Raw genomic sequence first — 14,720 nt, 5'->3', positions numbered from 1 at the left:
ATTATGTTGAAGATTATTATGATAACACAATTTCTTCTGCAGGAAAATTACAGAATGCAGTGAAATACTAGAACAATTACTTGTCTTTTGACGCTGAATATCAAATCTCTCTGAGTAATCCGAACAACCAATAATTCTTATTATTCTTATGTAAATACCTCTAAATTCAAAGACCGAAGAACAGGACGCTAACAAATTGAAGTATTCTTCCTTTTGGTTCTCAAAAGATTCCATATTTGACAATATTTTTTCGAATTTGAAGGCTTTATGGCCAAACTGAAATTTGATACTTACTTTGATCATGCAGCAAATGGAATATATCAGTAGGCCACGTACCAAAATATATTAAAATGTTCTTTTCTTTTGTGATAAATTTAAATAGAGTTTTCAAAAGGAAATTCGTGATTGTTTTCTGACATAACTGAATCATAAATGGCCATGCAAAAGAATCATGAGATGCAAATACAGTTTGCATTTTCCCAGCCTTTTAGAGGAGTATCACTGAATGATTTGACCCGGTTAAGAACTTATAAAATGAACCTTTGTGATCTAAAACACTGAAAGCATTCCAAGATGTACTGAATAGGTGAATTTCTTCCAAAAATAATCTAATGTTGGATAAAATAGTTCTGTATAATCAGCGGCAAAGCTCCAAAAATCTTTTCTTAAAAAATGAACTTGAACATAGTTGAAGTACCTGAGGAATAGTGTGCTTGAAAGTGTTGAATTTCCCAACAAATGCATCTAATATTCGGCCCTGGGAGACAAGTCAAGTCAGTTATCAAGAAAGTATGCCCACCACATGCTATAACATCAGATTCTTTCAAGGAAAATAAGAAGGGACGCTAAAATTACCAATAAAATTCTGGCTTCATCCATGGACGTCTGATCTACACCTTTCTCGAAGATTGGTTCCACCTTGGAATGACATAACAGAAATGGAAAACTCACTGTAGGTATGACTTACAACATAGGGAAGAATAATATGGTTAAGACGCTTAAACTATTAAAAGACTGATTTTGAATATCTACCAGATTCAACATTAAACGAGCACAAGTGGTATGAATGCTCAGGGATAATGAGGCATCATGCATGTTGCTCGAGAACAGGTAAATAATCCGTGATAACTGCAGCACAAGTAACCAAAAGAATTAACAAAGTCCATGCATGCAAAGTTCCCAGTAAAAATAAACGGGTTGAAATTAAGTAGGAAAACCTTGAGCAAAAATTGTTTTTTGCATCGAAAACAAAGACTAAACAAGGAAGGAAAAGAAACAAATTAGTTTTCCCTGGTTAAACCATTAGATACTAGTAAAAAAATTAATACCTGAGACAAAGAAAGATCTCCCCTGACATGGTGAACAATTTCTGCCAAAAGACTATATGCCAAAGGCCGTAAGGTCTCAAAGCATGCCCGTCCAGTTCCAACAAGGACTCTGATGTGGCCCAAAAATCAACTTTATGTTACTAGGAAGGCGACGAGACATAAAACAGAAAATGTGAACATAAAGTATACTAATGAGTATCTAAAGCAGCAGAAAGAAGACATCGCCACCAATTGCTGTCCAAACAAGCTAGCATGTGAAACGGAATTTATTAGTTGCAAAATCAGATCTAACACTTAATCCTACAAACATGATGGATTAGGAGTAGATACCGCAGTAGGCTTAGCAAATAAAATCATGCCCTTGCTAAGGTGAGAGGGAAAGTAGAGTCATCAAAATGCCTAATTAGGAGTAAATAACGCAGTAATCTTAGCAAATAAAATCATGCCCTTGCTAAGGTGAGAGGGAAAGTAGAGTCATCAAAATGCCTAGTCTGATCAATGTGTAGAAAGTATACCTCTCGTCCAATAGTGTATCGATTAAAGGAAATAAACCTCTTTTGAAATCAGTCCCTAGTACATGTTTTAGAGCTACCAACAATTCCTGGAGCGAACAATTTCTATACATCAATTTCCAAGTTGATAAAAAAATGAAAAACCAAACGAACAGGTAAAAACCAACCTTCCGAATTGTCACAGAATCAGAACACGTGACAAGCAAATTCACAATACTTTTGCATATACTTTCTTCATGTTGCTTGATATAATCAGCAAAACTTTTCAGGAGGTAAGTCAAAAAAGAAACAGTCTGCACGTGAACAATTAATGAAGGGAGAGTGTTCAAAAAACATGTCAGATTAAAGGCAATGAGGCTAATGAGAGCACCATTGATTGTGCGAGGGACCTTACGTATCAGAACCAAGCCGTACTTAAAAATGCAAACAGATCAATTTCTTAAACCTCAACTTCTAACAGAGAAAAATCAATAATTGAATATCATCGGTAAAAATTAATCTGAATTTCAGTATAGACCAGACATATACCGTTAACAAGCCCTTTAAACCACCTTGCAGGTTTCAGTTGCCTCAAATGCTTTGCAACATGTAAAGTTACATACCATCAATCTTACTATGACGCCATATCTGACCAATTGCGATCTCAAAACAAGCAACTAACTATATATTGAATTGGTGGGAGATTCAGATAATAACTTGCACAGTTTGGATAAAAACAATGCAATATTACCTTAACTTGTGCGCCCTTCAGCTCAATAAAATGATTCTTCAAATGGGGAGGAACCTTCTCCGGGCCTGGAACTGAGATTGCCATCACCATCAAGGGCAAGAGGTGTGGAATATTAGTCTGAACAAGTCTTCCATACAACTGAAACAAAAACATGACAACCAGCGGACTCTCTGTGACAACCTTAAAAGACCTTGTGCTTGGGTTAAGCTGCCCTGCAGTCCCAATATAACCATTTGAGGGACCAATTTGATCAGAAATTTCAATTGGCTTAACATCATCACCACTAAAAGATGGCCCCAAAGAGCCTGATGTGGAGGGTTGGGCTGGTGGTGGTGAAATCATAGCCCCACTCTCAAAAAAGTAAATAACAGTAGCCCTAAAGTTCTGGTAAATCTTGCAGACAAAATCCAGAAAGGGCTGTACTTCAGTTTCTAAACTTGGCCTGAAATTCCGAAGTAAGTCAAAAATAATCCTAATGCAAATTAATCCATTTTCCTCGTTATCAGTGGTGAGCACATGCATAGCAACTTTCAACAGCTCCTGTACAAAGGGCCTCAGGACCTCGCTGTGTGGTAGCCGGTTGAGAATTTCAATTATAATATTGCGCAGTTTGTGTTCGGGATTATCTGCAAACTGGGGCTTCGTAATATGATACAAGATAGCAGAAAAAGCACGGAAATAGCATTTCAAGAAATTCAAATACTCCCCCGTGTGGCATATCTCCAGACTGTCCCGCACCTCATTTGCCATTTGTAGCCGTGTCTGAATTGCTGCACCAAATATTATGAAAAACAAAAAAACATAAGTAACCAAAACACAAATAGTCCATGAAAACAAAGACGCAAACCCCATGTAGTAAATGCATAGATAAAAGCAAAAAAAAGAAACTTGGCATACGGAGGTCGGGTTCTATAAGTTGACGAGAGTGTTGCTCGAAATTCTGAACAGGACTCATATTGAACGATTTCTGAAATTAACCCTGGAAACTAGATTAGAATCAAAAAGAAAAGAATGTGAGGGATGGATGATCCGTTAGCTCTATAAAATGGGAAGAACTGATCAGCCGTATATTCAAGGAAGTGAAGAACACCAATTGAGGACTCCAGAATGCTACGGTCTAGGGTTAGGGTTTCGGATTCAGCGATCACTCCGGGGACATGAAAGAAGAGCCCAAGAAGAGTCCCTCGGCCGGGAATTTATGGGACCAAATTTCATTTCAGGTTTCGATTCCTTAAATAGGCCGTCGGAGTTCATCCATGGAGTCCATGTTTTTTCAGCGCACTCGCATTTTGTATTTTTTTTATCATTAGTTGTAGCATATAACAGTCACAATATGAAATTATTAGTTTTTTTATTATTATGAGTGACGGGCTATGATACAATTATTATTTAGTCCATTGGATTAGACAAATTCAACTATTCACAAAGTTTAAAGATAGCAAAACTTTCGAAAATCAATTAAAAAAATTCGAGTCATCTCATTTTTTAATATACGATCTCTGTTATCCATCAAATGTTTTGGTCATTGAATTTTTATTGAGCAAATACTGACTTAGTGTCGGAACATTAAACAACATACGGAACCACTCATTTTGATTTGTGACAACCAACAAAGTTCGTTTTTTTAGACTTATTCAAGTATTATCTGTTCATCTGATCTCATGGACGATCCGAACTTTCTCCAATTAAGTAATATAATTTTTTTGTCTATATCAGTTTGGCGTCATCAGTGAGAAAAGTTACGCACCATTTGAGAATGTATATTCGTTCACACACCTCTCAAGATGCCGATCACAAAGGATGCCATGTTTCTTGACAACAATCGGGAATATGTTAAACCCAACTCCCAAGATGCATTGATGGCGCTAATAGACAAGATAGTTGCACGTTTTGCATCCAAAATGATGGACTAATTTGTCGCATCTCATCAACATATTAGCTTTAACAAAATAACCTCAAACAGGAAGTTATCCACGCGTGATTTTAAAAAAGACACATCAAATAAAACATAGTTAGAATGAAAGCTATTGTGCCCAATAATGCCAAGAAGAAGATAACAAAGTATGAAAGACAAAGCCATTAATAATTGTGCACATTGCGTCTTTTTACAAAGATCAAAGGCCATGCATGCGACTCAAGACCAAAGATCTCGTACTTTGAATGAGGATGAAACCTTTTAGAAATTTGACTCCGCTCAATATAGTCTTTTTATTGTTTCTAACTTGATAGAGTCACTGCCCACTAGAATAAAAATGAAAAACTTGTCGATCGAACTTTGATGGAATAAGCTATCCATAAGATCATCTAAAAAAATTTCATGCAAAAACATATTTATATGACATAAGTGATGTCGCCTACTACAAGATTTTTCGAACTATTTTGTCAGGTTGTGCACTCTCGTGTTCAACAAACTACCTCCGGGAACCATTTATAGCATTAGCCTCCAACAACTCTATCAACATTTTCGCTGTCAATTTTCAATTAATAAAAGTTAATAAAATAAAATATAAATGCACACATTTTAAAATTATAGTACAATTGTTAGAATCGTGAACACAAAATAATAAAAATTCAGTTATTAATTCAAAAAATAATATCATTTAATAATGAGAATAAAAAATGCAGAGTGAAAAAAAAAATTACAATAAATATTAAAAAAAATATTAACTTTTACATCATCATCATATTATTTATTGTCATATTTTAATTAAAATATTAGTAATAGTCCTACTAGAAACCAACTGCAGCTTTGTAACCGGGAACAATTGGGGAAATCGTCGGTGTAAGAATATATTATGTGACATGTTTTTTTTAAATATGAAAAAGTATATATATTTATTTTGAGTTGAGACACGTTTATATACGAGACATATAAAATAAGAATTATTTAATCAAAAGGAACAACTTCACGTGTTTATCTCATTGGATTCGCCTCATGGCTCATATTCATCCCCACTTTTCACGTTAAATAATATAGTCATAATAATTCATTAAAATCATTTAATAAATATCACAATAGGCGTTAGACGATATATATTTCTCTATCAATTCCAAAAATAGTATCATGATTTAACGGGTCTATATCCGTTAAACGAGTCGAACCGATTCATATTTATTATAATTATAAAAAGTAAGCATTTTGACATAAAACGTAATATTTTTTTATGAGTTGGAGCGGACGGGGTCGGGTCGGAGATGGTGTCTCCACTCTTGAGGGAGTGTCGCAAGATGAGTTTTTGTCTAATTCCAATTCATGTACCGTTTTCTTTATAATAATGATAATAACAACAAATTAATTAAGGATTATTAAACCACCGCCACAGAACAAACTAAATATAAGATCAATCATATAACACAGTGCCAAGTACACATGATTAAACAATCATGATCAAAAACCCATTCTGTGAGCCAGGGCTGAGATCCGCGGCCGGCAAACCCGGCCGGCCGCTTTCGCCATTGTCCCTGCTGGACCGGATTAGGGAGGCCGTGTTTCGGTTCATCATGTTCTCGGCTCTATCAAAGGGCGGCGCCACAACACACACGCATGATCACTCTGGCCGTTCATCAGCTCAGCCGTCTGATTTTGGCTACTACCCCGAAGACCGGCACCACAGCGAAGCCGCGCGTGGCCGACTGCATCGAGTTTCTGAAGAAGTCGGCGGCCACCAACTAGGACGGGAACCGCCGGTGGGCCGATGCTCAGAAGTTGCCGGTTATGTGAAGGAGGTTTGAGTGGAAGCATGCATGATCAATTGTTTAATGGTCTGTACTGTACGTTTTCTTTTCTATCCGATCTTTTATTTTCGGGATCGATGGCGGAAACATGTGTGGATCCATGCACGGATTTGAGTGTTGGTGGTAAATGATTAATATTGGAATTAAAAAATTATATATAAACTTTTATTTGATAATTTCGATTCCATCCGCTCAATTAAATTTTAGCTTCTTCGATTTAATATTCGTCATGCATCTGAGTTAATTGGATATTTATTTTTAAGAAGAATCGAATAGGGAAATTGCGATGATATTTATATTCTTGCTGAAAAATATGATCAACAAAAACAAAATATTTTCCATTTGGCATTGAATATTAAATGATTGTACACCTAACCAAATAAATTAATATCCCGGGTAGCGAATTAGAATTATTTTCATTTGTACATATAAATTATTCATTTTTTAATTCTGACATAAAACCCGCAACCACTACAATTCAATACGCATATTTTTTAATGGACTCCTGTGACCTCTCAAACTTAAACGTTTATTCACTTTCATGTGATTATTATTATTTGGTTAAGTTGTATTGATCCGGATTTCTTTGGACTACATGAATATAATCCATGTATATAATGATACCAGAACTTTATCAAATAAAAAAAATTTAAAAATAAATTACGTGAAAAAGAATTTAAAAACATTAATCATACGCACGAGATCCACGATAATAGGAATCGAAATCGATATATTTAAAATTAAAAATAGCATTTACTTTGTTTATTTGGCATTAAAAAGAGGTGAAATTGGTGATATAAAAATGTATTAGTCCAAGTTACTAAACTATTCTTTCACCCAACCGCCGATTCAATATAAAAAAGATAGGACATAGTACTATTTTTTTTTTTTGGCTGTCCTGTTCCTATCTTCTGCAAGGTTTTAAAAAACTCAGGCCCATAGAAAATGGTCAATGCATGTTGTGAAAGAATTGTAAATAAACAGCACAATCCAAACAAATATGTAACAAATGACCGGTTCATCATTAGAAGTTCGGAAACCTCGTACAAAACTACCTATGTATTAACTCCATTTCCAATATAACATCATTTAAAATTCGGTATAAACTTAAGATCTCGTCTCAACTTAAATCTTGTCGTTATAAGTCATTGATATCGAGCCATCATTTTTTATGATAATAACTCAATATCATTCGAGGTGAAATGTTATTTTATGTATTAGACGAATGAATGGTAAACAATCAATCCCCCAACCGCTGAAGAAAAAGAGAGATGGCACAAAAATGCTGAAAGATAAACAGAAAGGCAGAAGTATAATAATTTTATACAACAAAACTATATACAATTTAATTCGTATGGATTTTCAACGTAGAATCATCATGCATGCTTTATTTTACGCTTATATTTGGGAATTGCGCGCTAGAGATTTAAAAAGCTTCAAAGATCGCAACCAAGATGGATATCTAAAACTAAATATTCCAAAAATCCTAGGCTGAGCTAAGATTAAAAGGTTATTAAGAAAATAACCTTTTAAATATATATATATATAAATATATATATATATATATATATATATATATATATATTTGACTGACATTGGAAATATCTCATGAAAAATCCACCGGATATCATTTTGACGTTTGCTATAGATTAAAAGGTTATTAAGATAATATCTTTCTTTTTGCTTTTTATTAGACAGTGGGTTCTCACACATGGGCTTGATATACCAAAGAGACGTCAGGGGTCAGTCTAAGGCAAAAAGCATGCGAAAATGTCCAAGCAAAAGGGGGAAAGCATCGACCACAAATCTTGGTGATCGAGACGTTATTTAAGTACAAAGCAAGCTCTTTGAATGTGAAGTGGGACCGAATACATGCAAACTTTTGAGTGAATGGCCCCCAATATTGGATGGGGACTGTCCATGTCATTGACCCACAATCAGTTACATGGCTTTAACTCGATGGGTAAATTTTATTTGTAATTTTTGCATAAACAGAGGCAGAATATGAGTCACCAGAATAATAATAAAAACAAAAAAAAATACAACCTATTCGGAGAAAGATATCTATGTACCAAACTGATGAGTTAGCAATAAAATCAAGTTTGTCTCAGTATATACTCACAAACTGAGCACAACATCAAACTACACATACCCGCCAATATATATATTAATATTATACTATATAAATATATAATATATATATATATATATATGCTCTCCTATCTAGGATATATATAATATATATATAATATATATATATATATATATATATGCTCTCCTATCTAGGATATATATATTATATATATATATATATTTATATATATATATATATATATATGCTCTCCTATCTATCCTATATAGCTTCAAATATAACGGCTACGTATTGTCACCTCCCACAAAATCCTAACTTTACAGTGTACCCATTTGTCTGATTTTCAACACCACTCATGATTTAGGGCAGCAAAATATTATTTTTAATTGATTACGGTTGTTTTTTTATTATTGTCATAAACAAATAATTGAATAAGATCCGGTTTTCTGTTTATTATAAGACAAAAACTTGTGTGAGACGGTCTCACGGGTCATATTTGTGAGACAGATCTCTTATTTGGGTCATCCATGAATAAGTATTGCTTTTTATGCTAAGAGTATTACATTTTATTGTGAATATGAGTAGGGTTGACTCACATGAGACTCACTCTTATTATAATAATTGGTGGAGTTTTATTTTACAATGTTTAGTACTCAAGTCTCTCCCATATTGGTGATTTGTATGTCACTAATCAAATGTTGGCTAGATTCTTTCTGATCAATTATATTAATATCCACCAAATTTGAAAATTTTAAGGTGTGATGTAATGTTTTTTGAATAAATCTCATGTGAGATCGTCTCACAGATAAAATCTGTAAGACGAGCCAACCCTACTTATATTCACAATAAAAAGTAATACTTTAGGCATAAAAAATAATACTTTTTTCATGGATGACCCAAATAAGAGATCCGTCTCACAAATTCGACCCGTGAGATCGTCTCACACAAGTTTTTGTCAATGTTTTTTCCTACTAATTAATGGTACTTTTAAAAATAATATATATATTATTAATACTATAATTATATTTTACCAATACATGAAACGAATCCGTTCTGAAGAAGTACTTATAAAGCTATTTTCAATATCATTATAAAAGTATGTTTCTTTTTTTTAAAATTTTTTTTATATAATGTTTTAAGATTTTTTTCTATATAATGGTTTTTCAATTTTTATATAACATTTTTTTCAATTTTGTTGTTATATTTATAATTTCTTTAGTTTCCGTACAATTTCCAAAAGAAAACGGAAAAAGGATTTCATGTGTGCCTAAATTAGCTAATTGTAATTAAGCTGTTGAATTTGATCATAAATTTGAAATTACTATGTATATTTTAAAAAATAATTTATATATATATATATATATATATATATATATATATATATATATATATATATATATATATATTAATTCTTATATCACAATGCAGCCAAATGAAAGTGTTCACGCTTGCATTAATATTTTCGGAGAATACATCCTAATTATAGAATATGTATAAAAAAGTTCACATCTGCATTGACAGAGGAAGGAAATATATGTACGTGTATATATATATACACACATACATATAGACACATTATATTTCTGGATATCTGCATCATGTAAATTATAAGTTAGACATTTATGTGCTATGTGTTTAATATAATGGAGTGACGACTATATATATAAAACGACGTGCAATGCTATATTAATCTGTACATTTATGATTTATGAAGAATGATATACACGACCTATGTCTAAATAAGATGGGAAAGATGATGGAAGCAAGCTGGTTTGAATAAGATAGTTTATGGTCGACTCACAACTAATTAAGGATGTGAAAAATTTTGTTTTTGGTTTTGTGTGTATGTTTTTCGGGGAATTTGCTTTTTTGTTATCCAATTCTTGGTTATGCATATTCTTTGTTTAGGAAATTTAGTCATTTTTATCATTGAGCATTTTCAATAAGACACTATTTGTTAGTGCCACATCAACAGTGTCAGAAAAAGACTAATATATCGCCAAAAAATAAATTTACTGGACTAAGACTGAAATCTGATAATACAAAAGATTAAAATTATTAAGAGACAAACATACAAGATTTAAAATGCAATTTTCCTTTAAGGATGCATATAAATTAGGTTAATTAGTTCGCATATGTTCTGTCAACTTGAATATTATTTCATTTCATTTAGAAATTATCAATCTTATTGCAAGGGAATTTTCATTGGCTTATAAGTTATTATAATAACTACATTAAAATTGTACAAACTAAGTGTCAAAAAAATAAAAAGATTTGTACAAACTTAGGCAATGATTTCACGAGACAATACTTTTTATACAGAATAGTTTATCAATCAAACTTTGTGCAAGCTAAATGGATTTTAAAAATATATAAGAAATATGAGATTGAGATAATTTTCGACCCAATTTAAATAGTTTCCACTTCAAGAGTTAATAATATTCTCAGACATATTTATTCGAGAATACCAAGTACAACAGTTGACAAGCCAACTAATATAGTTCAATACGCTAAAATATACAAGCAATGGAGATTTAGCTAGGCATAAGTATCACCATTAACATAATATCGCCATTAACGTGAATAACTAAGAATTAATCGCTCGAGATGAGACTGCTAGAATGCGCTAAACTTAGAAAGCCCACATATATATATTACTTTAAATTTACACTTCTTAAATGATTAATTAAGGACCATTAGGAAATCTTGCCGCATAGGAGTTGAGGGTGAGCTCCAAGGAAGCCGTAAGACCGGTGATACCATCGGTGGAGCAGTGGTGCCAGCCACCATTGAAGTAGTCCGTTTCTTGTTTGATGTTACTGTGTATGGGGAAGAGAGGAAGGGTTTCGATTTCTGGGGTTGCATCTTCGGCTTCTTCTTCCTCCATTTCTAGGGTTTGAAGATCAGCACTGATGTAGCAGTTCTTCTTCTCAAGAAAAGGGTAGGTCGCAGAGCAAGGATCCACCCCGATCCATGTTAAGTTTTGGCTCATTGATCCGCAGGTGTTGGAATTTGGGGTAATAGAACAATCCTGTTTAATGTATTAACGTAAATTCAATCTAAAAATTGTTACAGACGAGATCAGTCAACAAGATGTACAGAAAATTAGAATAAATATTGATGTAAAAAGTAAAATTTTATTCTTAATTTAATATTAGACAGCAGAAGGTTTTTCAGTTAAAAAAATTCCCATGTTGGAATGTCTTTGAAACACAGACTCAGGGTTTGTGCCGTCGAGAAGAGCTTTGCACGTACCCAAACATGTTCAATTTTAATTACATGTATTTTTAAAATCAGACAAAATCAAAAAAACTGTACATTTGTAATTTGTTTTCCTCAGTCAAAATATAAAATATCCCAAAGATCACGAAAGTGTCTGTTACTTTGTGAGTTTGGTTCGTGAAAGACAGAGACCAGAGACCCTAAACCAGTCCAAAAATTTGTCTGTAATGCTAAACTAGACGGGATCCATATCGGGCGGATTTAGCAGGATCGAGCCATGTACGTATATTTTGTAAAAGGAATTAAACTTTGATCTTCTCTCACCGGGACTATATTTCTTTATATGCATATGCATCAGTAAACGTATGAAAGGCATCCATTGCACTCACCCTAAAGCTCTTCTCCACAGCAAAAGATCCAATTCCGAAGTTTCCCGCAGAGCCAACATTGATCAAACCAGGCGCAGAAGGAACCGACGAAGACGGGAAGCTACCTGCATATAATAAACCCATCAAACAAAATTATCGAAAACTTAAAAAGAAAAATAAGCCTTCAAAATTTCACCAGAATTCACGTTGGGAAACTTGTTATAAATCTCGTCGTTCTTCCAAACCCCATTCCTGTAATGCATGGCCGGTATATTATCACAAGTGAATCTCTTCTTTTGCCTCTCTCTAGCCTTGTGATTCTGAAACCAGTAGAAAACATTCTTCCCCTCAATCTTCCCATATTGTCTTAACCTAGCAGAAATCCTCTGAATCTGCTCCGCAGAAGGAGACCTAAGTCCATTATTGTAATAAAGTTCCTTCAAGATTCTTATCTGATCAGTTGTTGGTGTCCACCTAGTACTGCTCTGTCTGCACATAAAACTACTGTTCTTCGCCGTTGCTTGATCATTTGCGGTGGGATTTTGCAGATTTTGAGGTTCCATGTCTCCAGAAGTCTAGAAACTGATTACAATAACAAATTGTTGTAGAAAACACAGAGAGGATTTGGGAATATTATATGTGTGGTGGTAGGTGTAAGTTAAAGAATGTGAGAATTTTAAAGGAGGGAGAGATGAAGTTTGGGCACATGGAGAGAAGATTTCATATCAGAGAGACGATATCTGGAGGAGAAGGACTGAAGTTGACAGAACAAAAAGGAATTAAAGGGACAAAAGAGGAGGAATTTCAGACACAATTGCTTGGATCAAAAGTTATCCATCAAAAAGATTTGTGATTATTTCATATGATATGATATATTATAATTATATATATGTTCATATATATATATATATATATGAGTTTTTATAAGTGATTTTGTGAATGAATGAATGCTACAAAATAATTTAAACTTTGGGAAGGATTCTTCTTATAATGGAGATATGTATGTTAGCATAGCCAGAGTTATTGAGATATTCTTGTACTTGCAGTGTGAAGGTGAAAGTACTCTCATTTAAGACACTTTATGTAACTGTAAAAATACTTGCTGGTTTGTAGACAAAATGTTGTGAGCTAGTAAGAAAATATTTTAAAAATGGTATGGGGATTTACAAAGGCGATACCATCCACTTGTGTGCAAATAAAGTGTACACACAGATATATATATATAAATATACATACATATGTTTACTTGTATATTTTTTTAAAGCATGTTATAAAAACCAAACAGGCCCAGTTGCAAACCTGATCTCACCCAAAATTTTTCTAAAAATAACCGCCTCTAGTTTCACTCATTGTAAGAGAAGTTTTTTTTTCCTTTTTCGAAAACGTTTTTGCAAAAGTTCACTTGTGCATGTATATACATTTATTGCCCACAAGAACACTTGATTTGTTAAAAAAACGAAAAACGTTTGGAGTGAATCTACTTATGTTTTCAAGATGATTTCTGTAAGTTTTTTTTTAATGAATGAACGAAAAGTTTTTGAAAACGCAAGTTTTTATTTTCAGCTCTCGAGATAAAAATACGAGAGAAACTGAACTTTTAAAATGTGTTTTTAGAAATTAAATTATAATAGTATCACTTATGTTTCTAAAAATTGAAACTCATACATGCATGTACATTGGTGGAAGTCATTAATCAGAACTATTTGGAGTTATTGATACAACACAATCAAGGTTATTTTAATTTGTCCTCTTTACTTTATTCACTTTCTTGAGTCGTCGTTCTAACGTGGACATACATAAAGCACGTAGGTTTGTGCCGAAAAATGTCTCTGTCCCAACAATTTCTTACTTTTCAATTAACAACATTTGACATGCTTTGAATTATTTCACGGTTGCGATATGTTCATTGTTCTTTTATTTAATTTCCTTCTGAAAATTGTGTGTATTAACATTAATCTAAGAATATGCATGATGCAGTGTATTCTTCCGTACCTATTTTAAGTTCATCATTTGATTATTATTAGACCGGATAGCAAATTTTCCTTTATGATTGATTAAACACTGATATTTTTTGGATTATATAATTTAATATATATACATATATATTTGATACGATGGTGGATTTTGTTGGAGAGAGTAGGCGTCATTTTAGGATGATACGTTGCACAAAGGAAAAAGTTGGCAGGACACGAAATAAGACATTGATGAATGATGACATTGGATATTCTGCAGAGGAATCACGCCTTCCTAGATTAAATGCATTTTACTGTTGCTAAGGTACGTACATACTTGTTCATGTCTCAAAATTCATAAAATAAACCCATCTAGAACTTGCTCATTAAACAACATTACATGTGTTCGTACCGTCGTTTTATCAAATATTACTCAAATCATTTTAATCGTATAACATGTCTAAGGGCCGCGTTTCGACTGCTTTTTTGACAGACAATTTTTTAATAAATGATCGGTAAACAATTAAGCATCAAATATATATAGGTAATTAAAACTTACAAATATATATAGCTTACAATTAGCTGGTGTATACACATAGCCTGGGGCTCGGAATACACATAAAATATAGTAGTTGTACACTAACCCTACCCTTTCACCCTCTAGCTTTAAGTAAAAACTCACACGAATTTTGCCGTGATCAATGATCATGATCTCTTTTTCAGCCGCATGCATCATGTAATTCTCTGACTTTAATTTCGAACAATTAATACCGTCGAGTTT

General features: G+C 33.2%; 2 protein-coding genes across 4 annotated transcripts in view; both read right to left on the bottom strand.

Annotated features, from left to right (window-relative positions):
- LOC140836453 (uncharacterized) overlaps window positions 1-3,873 on the bottom strand; it is a 29,694-nt gene extending 25,821 nt beyond the window's left edge. For 2 of the 3 annotated variants that reach the window (XM_073201983.1, XM_073201985.1), the window contains exons 1-8: window positions 3,468-3,873; window positions 2,571-3,340; window positions 2,008-2,133; window positions 1,844-1,929; window positions 1,329-1,437; window positions 1,033-1,128; window positions 856-918; window positions 698-757 (exon numbers count right to left, since the gene is read on the bottom strand). In XM_073201983.1, the coding sequence (XP_073058084.1) occupies window positions 698-757; window positions 856-918; window positions 1,033-1,128; window positions 1,329-1,437; window positions 1,844-1,929; window positions 2,008-2,133; window positions 2,571-3,340; window positions 3,468-3,525 (1,368 nt within the window). In that variant the 5' untranslated portion in view covers window positions 3,526-3,873. Of the gene's footprint in view, window positions 1-697; window positions 758-855; window positions 919-1,032; window positions 1,129-1,328; window positions 1,438-1,843; window positions 2,134-2,570; window positions 3,341-3,467 lie in introns of all 3 variants that reach the window. The other variant, XM_073201982.1, reaches the window with a different exon arrangement.
- A 6,948-nt stretch (window positions 3,874-10,821) lies between these two features.
- Window positions 10,822-12,698, bottom strand: LOC140835963 (protein WUSCHEL-like). Its single transcript, XM_073201376.1, has 3 exons — window positions 12,184-12,698; window positions 12,009-12,112; window positions 10,822-11,428 (listed from the first exon to the last, which is right to left on the bottom strand). The coding sequence occupies exons 1-3, from the start codon at window positions 12,548-12,550 to the stop codon at window positions 11,084-11,086; spliced, it is 816 nt and encodes a 271-aa protein (XP_073057477.1). The 5' UTR covers window positions 12,551-12,698; the 3' UTR covers window positions 10,822-11,083.
- Window positions 12,699-14,720: the final 2,022 nt, after the last annotated feature.

Source organism: Primulina eburnea, chromosome 7 (assembly GCF_022965805.1).
Source record: "Primulina eburnea isolate SZY01 chromosome 7, ASM2296580v1, whole genome shotgun sequence".
Lineage (NCBI taxonomy): Eukaryota > Viridiplantae > Streptophyta > Magnoliopsida > Lamiales > Gesneriaceae > Primulina > Primulina eburnea.
This window is presented reverse-complemented; position numbering and strand designations above follow the sequence as displayed.